This window comes from Eptesicus fuscus, chromosome 22, assembly GCF_027574615.1.
Source record: "Eptesicus fuscus isolate TK198812 chromosome 22, DD_ASM_mEF_20220401, whole genome shotgun sequence".
Lineage (NCBI taxonomy): Eukaryota > Metazoa > Chordata > Mammalia > Chiroptera > Vespertilionidae > Eptesicus > Eptesicus fuscus.
In genome coordinates this window covers 41909319-41928443 of record NC_072494.1, presented here as the reverse complement: position 1 = coordinate 41928443, position 19125 = coordinate 41909319, and the positions used below count along the sequence as shown (strand labels likewise).

At 54.6% G+C, this 19125-nt stretch overlaps 1 protein-coding gene across 1 annotated transcript in view; it reads left to right on the top strand.

The window, feature by feature from the left end:
* The window catches only part of UCK2 (uridine-cytidine kinase 2), a 57353-nt gene that overhangs the window by 26595 nt on the left and 11633 nt on the right, over positions 1-19125 (top strand). The window contains exon 2 of the mRNA XM_054711746.1: positions 18952-19111. Within this exon, the coding sequence (XP_054567721.1) occupies positions 18952-19111 (160 nt within the window). The remainder of the gene's footprint in view (positions 1-18951; positions 19112-19125) is intronic.

Below are 19125 nucleotides of genomic sequence, written 5' to 3'. Positions count from 1 at the left end.
CGGTGGCCACACATTTGTAAGGGGGGACATGTCGTAGGGTGTTTTGTAAAGAAGGAGACATGCTTTTCCAGCCAGGGCCTTCGTGGAGGTAAACGAGAAGCCGTCATTGGAGCCAGATGCTAAGAAAGCCTGCTCAGCATTCATGCTGGACGTGACCTCGGTGTGGCGGAGCCTGAATAACCTCCCGCGGGGTGATCTGGGGGCGCGGACGCAGTAAGCTCTGGCTTGCAGGCGGCCGCTCTGTGGTAGGATACGCTCCGGGATGTCTGGAAAGCATGCAAGGTCTGGGTGTCAGTTACGTGGTGCTGTTGACCGTGGTAGTCGCCTGGCGTGTGCTATAAAAATGTAATGTCGTTTACGTTTTAGTATTTCCTGCCTTACGTTTCCAACAGCCAGGTAAGTGACCCACACATCAGGGTCCTGGGCCTGCCACCTGTTTTTGTGCATTCTTTGGCCTTTGTCTCCGTCAGACTCAGTGCCAAATGGGAATAGGAAACCACAGAATATTTTCCACCCCAGCCGAGCGCGCCCTGCCCATGGCGACGAGCGCGGCCTTCCTCCCAGCAGCCGCTCCTTAGGACTGCAAATAGAGTGATTGAAAACAAACAACATTTCACAAACAAGTCACCATATTATTTTTGCAGGTATCAGTAATGTGTATGGGGTTGGACCTTTTTCTGCTTGAGCCTTGTCATTTGGTGTATAAAATATAATTAAAGTATTATAAAGAAGAGAAAACTGATATATGTGTGTGTGTGTATATTGTGTATATACATACACACACACACATATACACACACATACACACACACACACACACATATATATATATACACAAACACACACACTATTGATTTCAGAGAGGAAGGGAAAGGGCAAGAGAGATGTGAACATCAGTGATGAGAGAGAATCGTTGATTGACTGCCTCCTGCACGCCCCCCACTGGGGACCAAGCCTGCAACGGAGGCATGTGTCCTCAACGGGAATTGAGCCGTTAACCTCCTGGTTCATAGGTCGATGCTCAGCCACAGAGCACGCTGGCTGGGCTGATTTATACTTCCTTTGCCCAGACCTAACTGTTGTTAAAACTGTGCTACTTCTTTTTGAACTTTAATATATATACCTCCATGGAACTTACTTTGTGTTTTGGACAGAACTGAGGAAAAACAGTTCTGTGTTTTGGTTTTTTAAACTTCATGCATCTGAGCATCTTCCCATGTTGCCAGATAACCTCGGTCAGCATGACCTGGCAGTGGTGTAAGGTTTCGTGTGCGAGGTGCCAAGATGTGTGTGGCCAGTCCCACCGCCGTCCTGGCTGACCAGGCAGGTTCTTATCAGCTCTGCATTGACGGACATCTGCGTCAGTTATTTTATTCCTTTAATTATTTCACTAGAAGACGCCGCCAGAACTTGAATTATTGGTTAAAGGGATGAATGTTTTTATCCTCTTGCCTAATTGTGCAGACTCCTTGGGGCTGCTGCTGGGACAGCAGGTTCCTGGCTCCGCGAGCTGCAGGGTGGTCAGAGCTGGGTGTCCTTGCTTTGTTGGGGCGGGGGTTGGTGTTCATGTCTCACTCCGTCCTTTTTATATATTCCTCATGTTTCTCGTGTAGAAAGAAGGACCTGTATGTATTGTCTAGTCTTTTCTAACCTCACTCCCACTGAGAAAAGCCAGCCCTGGCTGTCCGTTCCATTTCAGTAGGAAACTTCAAACGCAGCGCCCACCGAGAAGACAGTGCGGGGACCTGAGAGGACCCGGGACAAAGCCTGGGGGAGGGGGTGGGGACCGTCGTGGCTGATCATCAGCCTGCCGCCATCAGGAGGTGCAGACTTCCTGCGGCTCTCAATTCTGTGGAGGAGAAGGCCAAGCTTAAGGCTTCCTTCCGCCAGCTCCTCACCCTCCTGCATCGCTGCCCCCCCCCCAGCCTCCGCAGCTGAGACCTGGGGTGCTGGGACCTGGGTGCCTGCCGCTGGGAACCAGGATGGGTGCTGGGGAGGGGCAAGTGGGTGGGAGCCAAGGTGCTCTCAGGAGCTTCCGTTTGGGTCTCCTGGAAGAGGAAGTCGCTGGGATGTGGCAGGGCCCACGCACCTCCGCAGGGCTTGGCTGGTAACTAGTAAAGCAAGCTGTTGCCTTTCTTATTGTCTTTGCTGCCGAGAGAATGACTTTTATAGCCGAGGAAAGGGTTGTATGACAGGGTCTCTCTCCCTTCTCTGCCCCCAGTCCCCATCATGGTTCCCACATGCGACTTTTCGGCACAATGAACCTGAACTGGGACGTGGGCTCAGTGTACTGATTGAGGGCTTGACCCTGGGACAAGTGTACAAAGACTAATGAGATAAGCTCCTTGCTCTCAACGTGCGTAGCTTAGAGGAGAGCAGTAATGTAAATAGATAAAAAAAAATTATTTTGTAACTTTTTAAAAAAATATATATATATATTTTTATTGATTTCAGAGAGGAAGGGAGAGGGAGAGAGAGTTAGAAACATCAATGAGTAGAGAGAATCATTGATCGGCTGCCTCCTGCACGCCCCCTACTGGGGATCAAGCTTGCAACCCAGGCATGTGCCCTGATTGGGAATTGAACCATGACCCTCTGGTTCACAGGTCGATGCTCAAGCACTGAGCCATGCTGGCTGGACTCATTCTACTTTCTGTCTCTACGAATTTCACTGCCCTAGGGACCTTAATAAGTGCAATCTCATGGTATTTGTCCTTCTGTGACAGCCTTATTTTATTTAGTTTAATTTCTTGAGGAATTATCTCGACGTTCATCCACATTATGGCATGTGCCAAAGCTTCCTTCCTTTTCAGAGTGAAGAGATATTCCACTGTGTGCTTTGGCCTCCTCTGGTTTATCCATTCATCTGTCAGCACACACTGGCTCCACCGGTTGGCCCTTGTGAAAACGCTGCCGTGAACAATGGTGGACAGATACCTGTTTCCTGCTCCCAGTTCTTTGAGTTATACCTAGAAGTGGGGTTGCTGGGTCAGGTGATGGCTCTGTGCTTCATTTTTAGGGGAATCGCTGTACTGTTACCACAGTGGCCATACCATTTTGTGTTCCCACCAGCAATGCACAGACGCCCAATTTCCCCACATCCTCACTAACCCTTGTGAGTTTTGATTTTTTCTTCTTATAACAGTCATCCTACTGGGTGTGAAGAGATGGCTCATTGTGGTTTTGATTTGCATTTCCTAATGCGGAGTGATGTTGAGCATCTTTTCACGTGCTTCTTGGCCATTTACACATTCTCTTGGGAGAAATACCAGTTCTTCTGGCCCACTTTTTAGTGAGGTTTTTTGGGTTGAGTTGTCGGAGTTCTTTGTGTATTGCAGATGCCAGCTCCCTATCTGAGACGCGATTTGCACACATTTCCTCCCATCCCTTAGGTTGCCTTTTCACTGTGTTGCTAGTTTCCTTTGATGACAAAAGTCTTTAATGTTGAAGAAGTCCGTCATGTTTAATTTTCTTTTGTTGCCTGTGGGTTTGGTATCTGGTTCAAGCAATCACTGCTGGACCCCGTGACATGCTGCCCTCCTGTTTTCTTCTAAGTTTTAAAATTTCACCCCTTGTGTTTAGGCCTTTGATCGAATTCGAGTTACTTTTTCCGTATTCTGTAAGATAAGGTTCCAGATTCCCCTTTTTTTTTGGCATGTGGATATCCAGTTTTTCAAATACGAATACGATTTGTTAAACCTCATTTTAATATGCGGGAGGAGATGCATAAAGTTCTGTCTGACCGACGGCTCTGGGCTGGTTCCTGGAGCTCTGCAGGAGCCGGGCAGGTGAGGCGGGAGGAAAAGGAGATCGAGGTGAGGGGAGAAACACGGTATTCAACGTGCGTCTTCATCCCTGCCTCCACGTCTGTATGTACTGTTTACCGAAGGCTGTGGGGCCGAAACTTCCCGCTGCTCCTCAGTGTGTGGTGTTTGGCACGTGTGTGTGCACGTGTGTGCGTGTGTGTGTGTGTGTGTGTGTGTGTGTACACGCGCGCTGTTTCAGCTCCTCGTCGTGGGGAGCAGCAGGCTTGCCCCCCTTCACCGGACACCCTGGGGGGTGTTTTGAAGAAAGGTGACTTGACAGATGGCTTCCTCTCCGGTGTGCCCCTAACTCGCCACAGGTTCCTGCTCTGACACTGGCGCCCGCACTCGGTTCTGTGGGTGCAGCTGTGGGCCAGAGGGTTGCATGCGGATCCCGTGTCTCTTTCCGGCCGATTCCAGAGGGACCCAGGTGCTTCTGTAACTGCCTGTGCGCCGGAAGCTCCGACAGCCCCCCCCCCCCCCGCCCCCCCCGCATCTCATTTCCGTCCGTTGCCGCCCTCTGCGCTCCTGGGCTGGCCACTGGCCTCAGGTTCAGGGTCAGCAGCCGCTGGGTTGGGGCCCTCTGCTGTTCCTCCGTTGTTCTGGTTGGGATCTTGGGCAGGAAAGGGGGGAAAGGGCGAGAGGGACACTCAGGAGAAGAAAACGTAGGGGAATTTATTATAAATTTTTTAAATTTAATTTATTTTTTAATCCTCACCCAAGAATACTTTTTCCATTGAAAGAGAGTGGAAGGGAAAGAGGAGGGGGGGAAGAAGAAAGGAGAGAGAGAGAGAAACATCGACATGGGAGAGACACTGTTTGCCTCCTGCAGGTGCCCTGACTGGGGCCGGGGATGGAACCTACAACTGAGATACATGCCCTTGACTGGGAGTCGAACCAGAGACCCTGCTGGTCAACTCTCTAACCACTGAGCAACCAGCCAGGGCGAATTTATTGTAAATTTCCGCAGGTGAAAGTTTTTTCTAAATGTAACAGAAACACATTACAAGATTAATCAATTTAACTACATCAATAAAAATTTTCTCCAGAGAATATCACTTTAAAGTAAAAAGACAGCCCAGCCGGCATGGCTCAGTGGTTGAGTGTCGAACTATGAACCAGGAGGTCACGGTTCCATTCCCAGTCAGGAAACATGCCCGGGTTGTGGGCTCGATCCCCAGTGTGGGGCATTCAGTAGGCAGCTGGTCAAAGATTCTCTCTCATAATTGATGTTTCTCTCTCTCCTTCTCCCTCTCTGGTCAATAAAAAATATATTAAAAGTAAAAATTAACTAAAACAATAAAAATAAAGTAAAAAGACAGTTAACTGGAAAAAACATTTGTGATATAAATGAGAAATGGCCAATTTTCTTGACATATAAAGAGCTTTTATAAATCAATAAGAAAAAAAATAACCAGAAAAAGAAAAGCGGAAAGCTTTTCAGCATATAAACATGTTTATCCTCACTTAAAATCTGCAAATTTAACAGATAGCATTAAGTTAGATATCATTAAGGGTACGGGGAAATGGGTGTATGGAAATCATTGATTTTGGGGGCTAGCTGGGCTTGTGTATGGAAATTTTAAAAAATGCAGGTTCTTTGCCTTAGCAAATCTATTAACGTGCATCCTACAGGTATATACATGCACCCATGTCTAAAGCTTGTTTTAGAAGTCAGTCACGATGTAGATGCCCGTTGGTGGAGTGGTGGGCTTCCTTCACATGAGGAATACTATACAGCGCTGAAAAAGGAGAGGTTCTTGTCTGTACCGATGGGATGATCTTCGAGCACGTGAGTGTAATGAGGTGCGGATAGCACTGCGTTAGAGTCTGTGTTTGAGGAGTGTACGCACACCCATGTTGTCATGTGCAGTGACCCCTCTGCAAGGCTGTGCTTGGAACGGAAAACAGGCCGCCCAGCAGTCAGACAGGCTGGGGTAAGTCGGGATGAGGCAGACTTTGTATTCTCTACCTTTTCAGTTTTGTACCACGTTGGAGGTGTTGGCTCTTGTGGCCTGGAAAGGGGAAATAGAAATAAATAAAGCTGTGAGAACTCCAAAAAAAAGAAGCCAGACTTTCAGCTCAGGATTCAGATCACCAAGATAGAACAATGAGGCCAAACGGCAGAATTCCGAGCTAGAGAAAGAATGGCGTTGTGTACAGTTTTATAGGCGTAGAAACTGTAAAACAAAAGGGCAACTGAGTTACAGAATAAACAGCTTCCCAATAGACTGTGTCCGGGAAATACTTGTATAAATGAAAATTAAGGGGTCTTAGCGAAGAGAACCATTATTAAAAATGACTTATTTCATTTATTTATTTTTGAATTTGTATACAAACTTACTTGAGCCAAACAGAGGATACACCTGGCAGCAAGCTCTCAATAGACGGCGGTAAATGCTTCCTAAATGACTTACTTCGGATGTCAGTGTTACACTGAGCACAGCAGCCCGCGGGCAGAGGGCTTGTTGGAATGGTGACGTGGTCCAGGTAACACTTCCCAGCAGTTACTGGGAGTTTGTAGATGACAAACACGGCGTTTCCACGGCGTGCAGACAACGCTGCACCAGTGTCCGCACAGTCCGCTCCCCAACAGTTAGGACTCATTCCCCCAGCCAGTCACACGCACGCGGGGTTTCTGCGGCTCGTGGCACCCGGCTTGCCGTCCGGTTCTGAAGTGGGCTCATCCCAGTGGCAGGGCCACCGAGGTTCTGGATCATTTGAATCACTACCTCCCTCTGGCCCAGAGTGGGCGCGTCGCATTCCCTGTCAACCTGTGGTCACCGTGACGACCACTGAGAGTTGCTGGGGCAGATATTCCAGTGGGTTGCAGGGTGGGGCTGGAGTGTCTATAGTCAGGTTCTCGAACAGTCTCCAAAGCCGCCAGTTGGGAAGGCCGACACGGTTGGTTTCGATCTGAGAGTCCAGGCATTTCCTCGGGGTGAGTGTCAGCACCCGTTGGCAGGCGTGAGCACTGGAGTTACGGCAGCCGAGTCCCAGGGACCCGCGGCGGACATAAACGAGCCACTTGCAGCCCCGCCGTCCCAGCGGCGTTGTCCTCGGACACTGCAGCCTCGTCTCGCAGATGCCCATTGAGGAGGGGATGATTTTTACTGAACACGTGTCTTGTGTACATTAGCCTACCTGTGGGATGCAGGGCCACCAGTACTCACAGATGACCGGACAGTAAGGACCTGAGGGGTTGCGTGACCTGAGACAGGACCGCTGTGGGCGTGGTAGACGGGTCAGGCCCACCCTGTGTGTCCGCGGGATTCTGAAGGACCCAGGTTTCGCCTCTTAGAACTTTGAGGCAACTGGATAGTTTTCACCCATCTTCCTTTTTTTTTTTTTTTAAATCTGTCTTGCCCAGAAGTTGAATGGGCACTTCTATCAAAACACAAAAAGGCACTTTTGCACAATTGTTCCTCATTTTGAAGACCCTGGAGCACACGGCTGGATCTAGAAACTTCTTAGTCACCAAGGAAACAGCAGCCAAAGCCCAGGGCCACAGGTGAGGTGCAGGGGAAGTCCTGAACCGTCGGAGGAGTCTGGGGCCGTGCGCTGATTATTAACCAGGATGTTTGGGAGTGGACACGCCTCTGCCAACAGCTGTGGGTTACTGTGAGCAAACAGAAAGCACCGGTAAAGGAAGTGACACGTCCTCCTGCCGGAGAGCTTCTGGTGGAAGAAAACAGTTGTGTGTAGACACGTACAGACGTTGACGAAAGTGCTCCGCGATTAGAAAAGAGGACACACCACTAAGAAATGACGGCGTACACGTTTCCTGGGGCTCCGGAACAGGGCCGCAGACTTGGAGGCTGAAACAACAGGCGCACTCTCTCTGGTTCTGGACCCCGCAGTCCAGAACCTCGGAGTTCAGCTCAGCGGCAGCGGCCGGCTCTGCCCTGCTGGTGGCGTCCTTGGTGAGGGAGGCGTCTCTCCAGTCTCTACCTCTTCCCCATGGCCCTTCCCCATGGCCCTTCCCGGCTCTGTGTCTCCTCGTCTGCTTCTTTTAAGGACACCTGTTATGGGGTTAGCCCCGCCCGCAATCGAGGGTGATTTCGTCTAGGATCCTTTACCTTAGTTACATCTGCACAGGCCTTTGTTCAAAATAAGGTCCCATTCGGAGGTTCTGGGGATTAGGGCTTGTGCATCTCTTTTTGGGGCCACAGTTTAACCCATGACAGTCTGTTATTTGGCCCCCCAAATTTATGTCCGTCCCATGAGCAAAATACATCCACTCCATATCGACTCATTATTAGCAGTGTGGTGTGAGAGGCTGAATTTCAGAAAAGACAGAATTTCAGATGGTCATTCATCTATTTTTAAAGATAAATATTTGGAGGTAATTGTAGGTTCACAGACAATTGTAAGAAATAATGGAACGAACCTATGTGTCATTGACTCAGTTTCCCCAAAACACAGCCAGCGTACTGACACCGATAAAGTGAAAAGAAACATTTCCTCGTCGCGGGAGCCCTCATTGTCCTCTGTCGGCCACCCTGTCTTCTCCACCCCTCTATCCCCTCATCGTCCTGGCTTTAATTTTATATATTTATATATACATGTTTTTAATCCTCACCTGGGGATATGTTTTTCATTAATTTTTTTTTTTTTTTTAAAGAGGGGAAGGGAGAGAAAGAGCGATGTGAGAGAAACGTTGGTGTGAGAGAAACGTTGACGGGCTGCCTCCGTTCGGGCCCGGGATGACGCTCCAGCCACACGTCTTCCGTTTTCACTTGCGTTTCCCTGAGGGCTGGGGACGCTCATATCCTTCCATGTGCTTCTTTGCGTCTGTCCCGTGGGCGAGGTGCCTCTTTGTGGCTGTTGCTCTAGTTCTGATACATTGTTGGTCTCTTTACTGCCGAGTTTGAAATGCTTCACATATTGAGGAGCAGCCGTCCCTGGGGTGATGCCTGCTCCCCGCGGAGAGCGCGCCACTGGGTGTACTTTGATGAAGTGCAGTGTCCCCACTTCCCGTGGACTGTGCCTTTGGTGTCAGCGCCACAAAAATCTGCGCCAAACACTAGATCCTGGAGACCTTCTTCGACGTTTTCTCTTAAAAGGTTTTGTATTTTACATCAGCCCATGTTCTGTTTGGAGCTGATTTCTCTGGAAGGTGGGAGGTTTAGCTCAAGCTCACTTCTTGGCCCCTGGATGGCCAGTTGCTCCAGCTTCCTTTCTGGAAAAGGCTGTCGTCCCTCCCTCCCTCCTTCTCTCCCTCCCTCCCCGCTCGGAGTTGCACTTGCGTTTTGTCACACCAGCTGCACATATTGGTGTGGGTCCAAAACAGAAGTCCAGCCTGTACTCCGGGGTGCTGCTTCCGCTCCCCGAGGTAGCCAAAGACACTCACTGCATTCACAGGAAGTTTCCGGGAAGTCCTGCCTTCCAACAGCAGGTGGGCCCTCCTCACATGAGGACATTCAGTGCGGAACTCGCCAGCCCCTCTAGGCCAGTGGTCGGCAAACTCATTAGTCAACAGAGCCAAATATCAACAGTACAACGATTGAAATCTCTTTGGAGAGCCAAGTTTTTTAAACTTAAACTTCTTCTAATGCCACTTCTTCAACATTGACTCGCCCAGGCCGTGGTATTTTGTGGAAGAGCCACACTCAAGGGGCCAAAGAGCCGCATGTGGCTCGTGAGCCGCAGTTTGCCGACCACGGCTCTAGAGGAAGATGGTCTATGTTGCTTTTGTTTATTTTGTTTTATTTTTTATCTCAGGGGAGTTTGGGGGCTTAGGGAGTGCTGGTGAATGATGGGGAGGGAGCAACTCGAGGAAACGGAGTCTGCTGAAGGAGGAGCCGAGGCCCTTTCCGCAGAGGCCGGAGGGTGAGTGGTAATTTGCGTTTTCAAGGACAGCAGAAGGGAAGTGTGTGCTCAGTTCAGCTCTGGGTCGGTTCCCTCCCCCACTGCGCTGCAGTTGGACGGTGCTGGGGAGACCTGGGGAGGAAATAATAAAACCTCTTCATAACCAGGTCGTCGGGCGTCCGGCTCGCACAGCCTGGTTAAGGATCGCTGGACAGGCGGTGTGACTCAGTGCGTTCGAGCAAAGCCCTGCTGAGCTGCCCAGGCCACACTCAGTGGCCACCGTGGTGGCCCTCAGCGTGGGGAGGCCGAGCAGAGGGCCCAGCGGCTCCGTGCTCTCCTTCATCCTTCCCGTTTTAAACAGGGAAGTCTGCTTCCTTCTGCTGCCTCCCCAGGAGGCCTGTGGTCGTGGCCATCCTTCCTGTAACAGACACGCTGTCCTTGCTCAGGGAGCGCGGCTGAGGCAGGTGGGTGGCTTTTGGTGTGCCGCGGCCACGTGGTCTCCTCCTGGGACAAAGGACTCCGTTTTCTGGGCCCGACCGTCAGCCTGCCTCCTGACCCTCCGGTGAAAGGGGAAGGAAATAGACCCCCTCGTGCACCCACGAGGCGGTGAGAGAGGGCCTCCCAGCAGCAAGTGCAGCACAGCCGCCATCCGCCTGGTGCGGTCAGAGAGCATGTGTGAGTGCGTGTGCGTGTGTGTGCACGCGTGTGCGTGTCTTCCGTGTCTGTCCTCTGAGGAACACAGAGAAGCACCCACAGGTTCCGCACTCAGGCTCAGAACCAGCGCCAGGAGGCGGACATCAGCGTTTTGCACGGATGGACTGATTTTAATCCGGCTGTAAGCCCGTCACCTCCAGCACGAGCAGTCCTGCCCTGTGCTGCGTGGTGGCGTAGTGTAGCTGTCAGCTGTCAGCCAGGCTGCGGACGTGCCTTGAGCTTGGCTTCCCAGGAGGAGTGTGTAAGAACTACAGCGATTTTCATTTTGGACGCTGCCTCCAGCTTCCCCTGCCGCATGGCCCGCGTCTGTTGGAGGGTGGCAGCCAGTGTTGGAGCCAGGCCTTCTGCTTCCACACTGACTCATCGTCTGTAACCCTCGTCGGCGTCGCTGTCAGTTGTCGGTGTCAGAGGGTAGGGACGCTGTGCCGGCTTTCTGAAAGGGCTTCTCTCCGGTTGCTGCCGGCCGGCCAGGACCAGTGTGTGGGTTCCAGGGCGAGGTTTTCTTGCTCATTTCTGCTCCCAGCAGCTGCACGGGTCACCTGTCCCCGGGGTCTCAGCGGCCATTTCCTACCGAAGAACCCGTCGGAGGGTCAGGAGTGACCTGGCTGCCTGCTCTTTCCCTGGTGAAGCGCCTACCGGAGAATGAACGTCTAGAGAGGCCAGCCAGCCCGTGCTCTGCGGGGCCCCGTGCCACGCCTGCGCCTGCAGCTCCTGTGCGCCATGGTTGGCACTCTTTATCATATCTGGGTTTCCCGTGGCACAGGACGAGAAGAGGTGCCTGTCCCCATGGCAGCGTGGCGAGTCAGGGTGTGGTTAAGAACGTGACGCATTTGAAGCCGCTCAGCGGCTTTCTGGCCGAGGGATGTGGGGCAGGTCACGCGATCTACCTGTCTGTGCCCCGTGTCCTGCGGCACAAAGTGGGCATCGCCAGACCCACCTCCCAGAGTTGGCGTGAAGATTAAAGTCGGGAGTGTGTGAAGGCCCCATGTGCTTGTTCTACGTGTCAGCTGCTCACTGCCACTCAGCTGACGGCCCCCGGGGAACTTCGTGACTGAGGGGACAGCCAAACACTCAATTGTAGGAACCGGAAGTGAGCGTCTGCTCCTGGGACTAGAGCTCGACGAGGCTGGCAGTTCACGGAGAAGTCCTGGGAGCGTGTTTATGTCACTGACTGTGGATCCACCAGCATTTTTCTCGTGAGGTCTGATCGCGGGCGTTGTCTAGGCCGGACGCCCTAACGTGGCATCAGCACGGGGATCGGGGAGGAAGAGCTGCTGTGGGGGGAAGTTTTCACCTCGTTTTTTATAGTATCTGGGCTTCCCCTTTCCTCTGTGGGAGCGTGGCCTGCAGCACAGCAGGGAGCTGAGAGGTGGGAGAAGGTTACTCTGTTCTGACATGTCATGGTGGATACATGTGGTCTGGCAGTGGCAGAGAGGTGCCCCGTTCCAGGGCCATGGCTCCTCATCCCCACCTTTTACAACTCACCTGGGACGACTTGGCTGGTGAGGTGGTTGCGGCACCTGCGATGAGTAAGGCAGCCTCTTGGCCCAGGGCATGAGGCTACCCCAAGCTGTCAGGAGCACGTTACAGTGAGGTGTACTGGTTATGTGGGTGTCGACATCAGTTTTAGGATCATTTCGGTCCAAAGGGACAGAAACCCTCAAATAACAGGGTTTAAACAAGATAATTCTTCGTTCCTCTCTCAGTTCTAGGATCATTTGAGTCTGGGGCTCCTTTATCTTGCTGCCTCACTACCCTTCGTTAGTTTGGTACTGATGCTGCAAGGTGGCTGCTTGAGCTCCGGCCATCAAGTCTTCATTCCAGCCAACAGGAAGGAGAATCAAGAGGGTACCCTTTGCCCTGGCTGGTTTGGCTCAGTGGATGGAGTGTCGGCCTGCAGTCTGAAGGGTCCCAGGTTCGATTCTGGTCAAGGGCACATGCTTGAGTTGCGGGCTTGATCCCCTGTAGGGGGCGTGCAGGAGGCAACCGACGTTTCTATCTCTCTCCTCCCTTCCTCTCTGAAATCAATAAAAATATATTAAAAAAAAAAAAAAAGAGGGTACCCTTCATCTTTAAGCAAATTCTGGAGGCTGCCACTTCACACGTCTGCTTATCTGATTGGCCAGAACTTGGCACGGGCACAAAAAGCTGCAAGGGAGCTTGGGGAGTGCAGTCACGTGTCCCGCCACCATTCACGCACTGGGCTGTGGGTGCACAGCTCGCTGGGTCTGCCCAAGCTGTTACATACTTTAGGATGGAATCAAGGCTGATGCTAAGAATGAGGAGGGCAAACAGCATTTTTTGAAATTCTGAAGAAGAAAAGAGGGCTGCTGGAGTAGATGTTGGAGTGAGCCCCTGGGTGCCAAACCGCGCCAGGCTCTGGGAGTACAGCTGAGTCCTGACTGGTCCCTGTGCTGCAGGAGCTGCAGGTGCCTGGATTGACCTTTGGCTGCTGTTTGGCCATTCGTTCATCTGTGTGTGTGTGTGTGGGGGGTGGGTGGTAAGGCTATTGTATTGTAGCTAGGAGCACGCACTCAGCAATGAATGGTTTCTGGGGCCATGCGGGACCCCAAGACTGGATGCCAGGATGTTCCCAGGAAGCAGTGTGTGGCACCTCCCATCGCTGCTCAGTCAGCTGGTTTGACAGGGAATCGACTCTGCGGTTGGAGCTTTGTTCTGTCTTGGGCACCCAGGGCCAACGGCTGGCGCTTGTGCCTATAGTTGGAGCTTTGGAACTGCGTGGGGAGCACCCTGCCCTCGGGCGAGTGCTGCCGTGTCTGGGGCCATGCTGGACACCACGTAGTCAGTGGCCTGTTTCTTAACGACAGTGATGGGGCAAGAGAAACTGTCGAGAGTCATTGTGCAGAGGCAGAGGTGGGGGGGCAGGGAGTCCTCCTGCCCGGAACACCTGGCCTTCCACGCCGTTAGCGCTGGGCGGTGTGGAGTGCTACCCACCCATTCTGAACCGGCGCCCACCGCCCACCCCGAGGGGGAGGGAGTCCGCGCCTCGCCTGGAGCTGCTGTTTTAAGGCCTGGGCTGTGCTTTTCTCCCCTCTGACTCGGAAGCAGCTCACTCGGAGCGGGACGGGCCACTCGGTGGGATTCTGAAACGTCGGGCAGCAGCAGTAGGGGTGAGCCCTCGGGGCTGAGCCACGCCCTCCCGCTGTCCAGCTGGGCTCGGTCAGGCCGCAGCCCGGGGCTGGAGTGGAGGGTCAGCAAGCGGCCGCGGAGCCGCCTGCGTTGTGTGTGCTTTGCTTTATTCCTTCAGCCGCCTTGGGTTGGGCAGCGGGTCTTAGGATGAGACCCTGGAACACTCTAGAACCAGTGGACGGTGTTGGCGGTCGGAGCCACCTCCTGCGAGAGCATCGTTTTTGAGAAACACTTCCTCCGCCGCCTGGGAACCTGTGCGGACCCGCGGCTGTCCTGCTGGGAACTGCGGCTGGAGGGCCTTGGAGGGCCGCTGACCGCTCGGGGGTTCCCGGATGGGAAGTCTGCTCGGAAGGGCTCCAGCCCGCTGCTCAGCACGTTTGGGCACGGGCACCGGCGGCTCAGTCTCTGAATCGCGAAGGCTCCTTTGGGCCCGTAGTTCCCGGCTGCTCACAGCTGGGTTCTTTTTTTTTTTTTTTTTTTTTTTTTTTTTTTTTTAAATTTCTTTATTGATTAAGGTGTCACATATTTGTCCTCATCCCCCCATTCCCATCCCACCCCTCTCCCCACGCATGCCCCAATCCCCTGTTGAACTTAACCGTTGGATAGGCTTATATGCATGCATACAGGTCCTTTGGTTGAACTCTCCCCCTCCCCCCACCCTCTCCCTACCCTCCCCTATCCTCCCTCTGAGGCCCGATAGTCCGATCGATGCCTCCTTGCTTCTGGTTCTGTTCTTGTTCCTCAGTCTATGTTGTTCATCATTTCCTCTAGATGAATGAGATCAAATGTCACTAGATATATACTAATAAGAACTGAATGTGAGACGAGCAATAATATTTATGCTGACAGGCAAATGAATCAATCTGTAGCGAGCTTCCCCCTGGACCAACAGTTCTTTTGAGACCCAATTTCGATGTCCAGTAGTTCCTTATGTGTACATGTCAGCACTGACCCCTCAGCTCTAGATGGTGGACAAATGGTGGTAATGGAGGTCCGACTCCCTCTGGTTTGGTCTCGGCCGAACCCAGGGGCACGGCGTCACCTGGACTAAGGGGCACGTGGCCTCACCCATACCCAAGGGGCGCGTGGTCTCACCCGGGCCTGGGACCCAGCCTCACCCGGATGGATCCAGGGGCGCACGGCCTCACCCGGACCCAGGATCTGGCTTCACCCGTACCCAGGGACGCTTGGCCTCTCCCAGACCCAGGGGCACGTGGCCTCACCCGGGCTTAGTTGCACAAGGCCTCACCTGGATCCAGGGACACATGGTCTCACCCAGACCCAGGAACGTTTGGCCACTCCCATACCCAGGGCCACTTGGGCTCACCCGGGCCTAGGTGCACGAGGCCTCATCCGGATCCAGGGACGCATGGTCTCACCCGGACCCAGGGACGCTTGGCCTCTCCCAGACCCAGGGCCACTTGGGCTCACCCGGGCCTAGGTGCACGAGGCCTCACCCGGATCCTGGGACACATGGTCTCACCCGGACCCAGGGATGCTTGGCCTCCCCCAGACCCAGGGCCACTTGGGCTCACCCGGGCCTAGGTGCACGAGGCCTCACCCGGATCCAGGGACATATGGTCTCACCCGGAACCAGGGACGCTTGGCCTCTCCCAGACCCAGGGCCACTTGGGCTCACCCGGGCCTAGGTGCACGAGGCCTCACCCGGATCCAGGGACACATGGTCTCACCCGGACCCAGGGACGCTTGGCCTCTCCCCGACCCAGGGCCACTTGGGCTCACCCGGGCCTAGGTGCACGAGGCCTCACCCGGATCCAGGGACACATGGTCTCACCCGGACCCAGGGACGCTTGGCCTCTCCCCGACCCAGGGCCACTTGGGCTCACCCGGGCCTAGGTGCATGAGGCCTCACCGGATCCAGGGACACATGGTCTCACCCGGACCCAGGGACGCTTGGCCTCTCCTAGACCCAGGGCCACTTGGGCTCACCCGGGCCTAGGTGCACGAGGCCTCACCCGGATCCTGGGACACATGGTCTCACCCGGACCCAGGGATGCTTGGCCTCTCCCAGACCCAGGGCCACTTGGGCTCACCCGGGCCTAGGTGCACGAGGCCTCACCCGGATCCAGGGACACATGGTCTCACCCGGACCCAGGGCCGCTTGGCCTCTCCCAGACCCAGGGCCACTTGGGCTCACCCGGGCCTAGGTGCACGAGGCCTCACCCGGATCCAGGGACACATGGTCTCACCCGGACCCAGGGACGCTTGGCCTCTCCCAGACCCAGGGCCACTTGGGCTCACCCGGGCCTAGGTGCACGAGGCCTCACCCGGATCCAGGGACACATGGTCTCACCCGGACCCAGGGACGCTTGGCCTCTCCCCGACCCAGGGCCACTTGGGCTCACCCGGGCCTAGGTGCACGAGGCCTCACCCGGATCCAGGGACACATGGTCTCACCCGGACCCAGGGACGCTTGGCCTCTCCCAGACCCAGGGCCACTTGGGCTCACCCGGGCCTAGGTGCACGAGGCCTCACCCGGATCCAGGGACACATGGTCTCACCCGGACCCAGGGACGCTTGGCCTCTCCCGGACCCAGGGCCACTTGGGCTCACCCGGGCCTATGTGCACGAGGCCTCACCCGGATCCAGGGACACATGGTCTCACCCGGACCCAGGGACGCTTGGCCTCTCCCAGACCCAGGGCCACTTGGGCTCACCCGGGCCTAGGTGCACGAGGCCTCACCCGGATCCAGGGACACATGGTCTCACCCGGACCCAGGGACGCTTGGCCTCTCCCCGACCCAGGGCCACTTGGGCTCACCCGGGCCTAGGTGCACGAGGCCTCACCCGGATCCAGGGACACATGGTCTCACCCGGACCCAGGGACGCTTGGCCTCTCCCAGACCCAGGGCCACTTGGGCTCACCCGGGCCTAGGTGCACGAGGCCTCACCCGGATCCAGGGACCCATGGTCTCACCCGAACCCAGGGACGCTTGGCCTCTCCCCGACCCAGGGCCACTTGGGCTCACCCGGGCCTAGGTGCACAAGGCCACAGCTGGGTTCTTGAACGTCATCCAGACTTAGGTTTCAGGCACCTTGAACAGGTGTGCGTGTGCTATTTTTGTCTTTTAGCTTCTTGATGCAGAGATCACCTGCCTGCCTTTAGTCGTATGAAACGGTGAAATTTCCCACACGTGTGGACTTTAATGAAGGACAGAGCAGCACCCTATTTCTAATCCCCTCCCCGTCTCCTCCCCCATCCCTGCTCTCTAGACATGGAACCGACTGATGGGGAATATCGGGGCTTCGGTTCTGGAACAGTGGGAAGAAGGGTGTGTTTGGAGTTAGACTGTGGTTTGAGGTTCAGCTGTGGGACCTTAAGTCATTGAACTTGATTGACGCTCTCAGTTTGTTTCCTCACTAGGAAAAACATTGCCTAATAGCATCTTGTGGTGGTGGAATTAAATGAGATCGGGTCTTCCAAGTGCCATACAAATGAGGAAACTGCAAATCACCTTCAGGGACTCTTTCATATGATTGTTCTTTTCCTAAAGGTGACCTCACATTGACCCGGTCTTAACTTTGTATTCGGACTTATCACCCCTTTCCCCCAACTTCCCCCTTTAGATAGTATGTCAGAGGGGGCAGGGGCAGAATATGTTCTGGATACACCATTGCGCTGCATACAGAGAGATGCAAAACGGATATGCAGAACAGCTCCGCTCCCACTGGAAGGGCAGGGCACCCGCGAGCTGGCTTATGGATCTGGCTGCTTGGGTCGGAACCCTGGCTCCTCTGCACTTGCCTTGGGCAAATCACTTAACCTCTCTCCACCTCAGTCTTCACCATCAGAGGAATGGGTGTAATAATCCTCTCCGTCCCAGAAGGTGGTAATAAGTAAACAAGATCACTATAAAATGTTGAGCCCAGTCCTTAGCACAAGGAAGAAGCTGCCTGTTCAGTGTGGACTCTTATCATAATAATCATTATTTTTCATTGTGGCAAAATAGCCTACATAATAAAAGCATAATGTGCAAATCGACCGAACAGCGGAACGACCAGTCGGCAGGGGGCGGGGCCGGCAAGCAGGTGGCGCCAGGCCAGCCAAGGCATGTGCCAGTGGGCAGAGGGAGGGAACGGCGATGGGGCGGGGGGTACGGCGGCGGAGGGGCGGGTGGGGTGGCGGTTCCCTGATCATCCCCTCTGGTCGCCTCCTGCAGAGGGAGGTGGGTGGGGCTTCGGCGGCAGCAGGGTGATGGGGACGGCGCCGTCCCCTGATCGTCCCCTGGTCACCTGCCAGACTGCCTCCCACAGAGGAGTGGTCCTAAGCCGTCAGTAGGACATCCCTTGAGGACTCCCGGACTGTGAGAGGGTGCAGGCTGGGCTGAGGGAAAATTCGTGCACTGGGTCTCTAGTACCTAACATACGTTTCCTCCGTTCAGTGTACATTTCAGTAGCATTAGGTGCATTCACATTGTTGAGCAACGGATCCCCTGAACTTGGCCACGTAAAACTGAAACTGTACCCACTAAACATCTCTCCCTTACCCCATCCCGGGCCCGGCACCCTCGGCTCGGCGTTCCCCCTCTGTGGCCGGGACTGCTCCAGACAGCTCGTGTGAGTGGGACCATCTGGTGTTTGTCTTGTGACTGTAATTATTTTCAGTCTTGCTTGGCCCACCCTGGAAGTTGCTTGCTCTCTCCTTTTTAGCGTTCTGTAAGCTTGTAATTGCCTGCTTAAACCCAAGTCTTAACGAATGAATTATTTCCCTTCAGGGAACAGGACCCTCGAAGCGCCATTTCATCCCTTTGACGAGGGCACATAGGGAAAGTGAAGGAGGCATGGGGGGGCAGGGCGGAGCCTGGCGCGCACCCCCTCCCCCCCATTCTGTGAAAATGCAAACGTGACAGCAGGGGAGAGAAGCGAGTAAGAGTCTGGGTGCCTGCTGCCCCGAGTCAACAGGCTCTAGTTTTTCTGGCCCGTTTTAAACAAAGCCTGTAGGTTCGACTTCATTTGGGGTTGGCTTCCCGAAGTTGCTGAGTCCCGGGTCACCGGCTCCACGGGCCTGAGCAGGCTTACTGTGAGGGTGACAGGCCCGAGGCTGTGGACTAGAGCCGAAGGGACTGCAGAGCCAGGGTCACAGCCACGGCCACGGCCCTGCGCCGTGGGTGCCGATTCTGTTGCTAAGAGATGGGGGTGGGGGCTGAGCGCTGTCCCCTGGGCGCCCATCGGCCCCTTCATGACCGGGAGCGTCTGGCCCATCAGCACGCCACCCCTGGGCTTGCTTTGCTGCCCGTTTTGTGTCTACATGAGAGCACCAGCCAGGGAGCAAGGACTGGTGGAGACTTGCATTGGCGTTGGGAAAGGCCATGTGGAGGGGAGGCAGAAATGACTGTCCCTCCTCCTGTCCCCCCACTGCAACTGGACCCCAGCCTTCCTCCCGAAGCCCTGCCTGCAGAGGACGTGCGCCCCTCACTCCGTGCGCCCCTCACTCTGCTCCTCTCCCCTCCAGTCCTCTGTGTGTGCGAAGATCGTGCAGCTGCTGGGGCAGAACGAGGTGGACTACCACCACAGGCAGGTGGTCATCCTGAGCCAGGACAGCTTCTACCGTGTCCTCACCTCCGAGCAGAAGGCCAAGGCCCTGAAGGGCCAGTTCAACTTCGATCACCCGGGTGAGTGAGGCGTG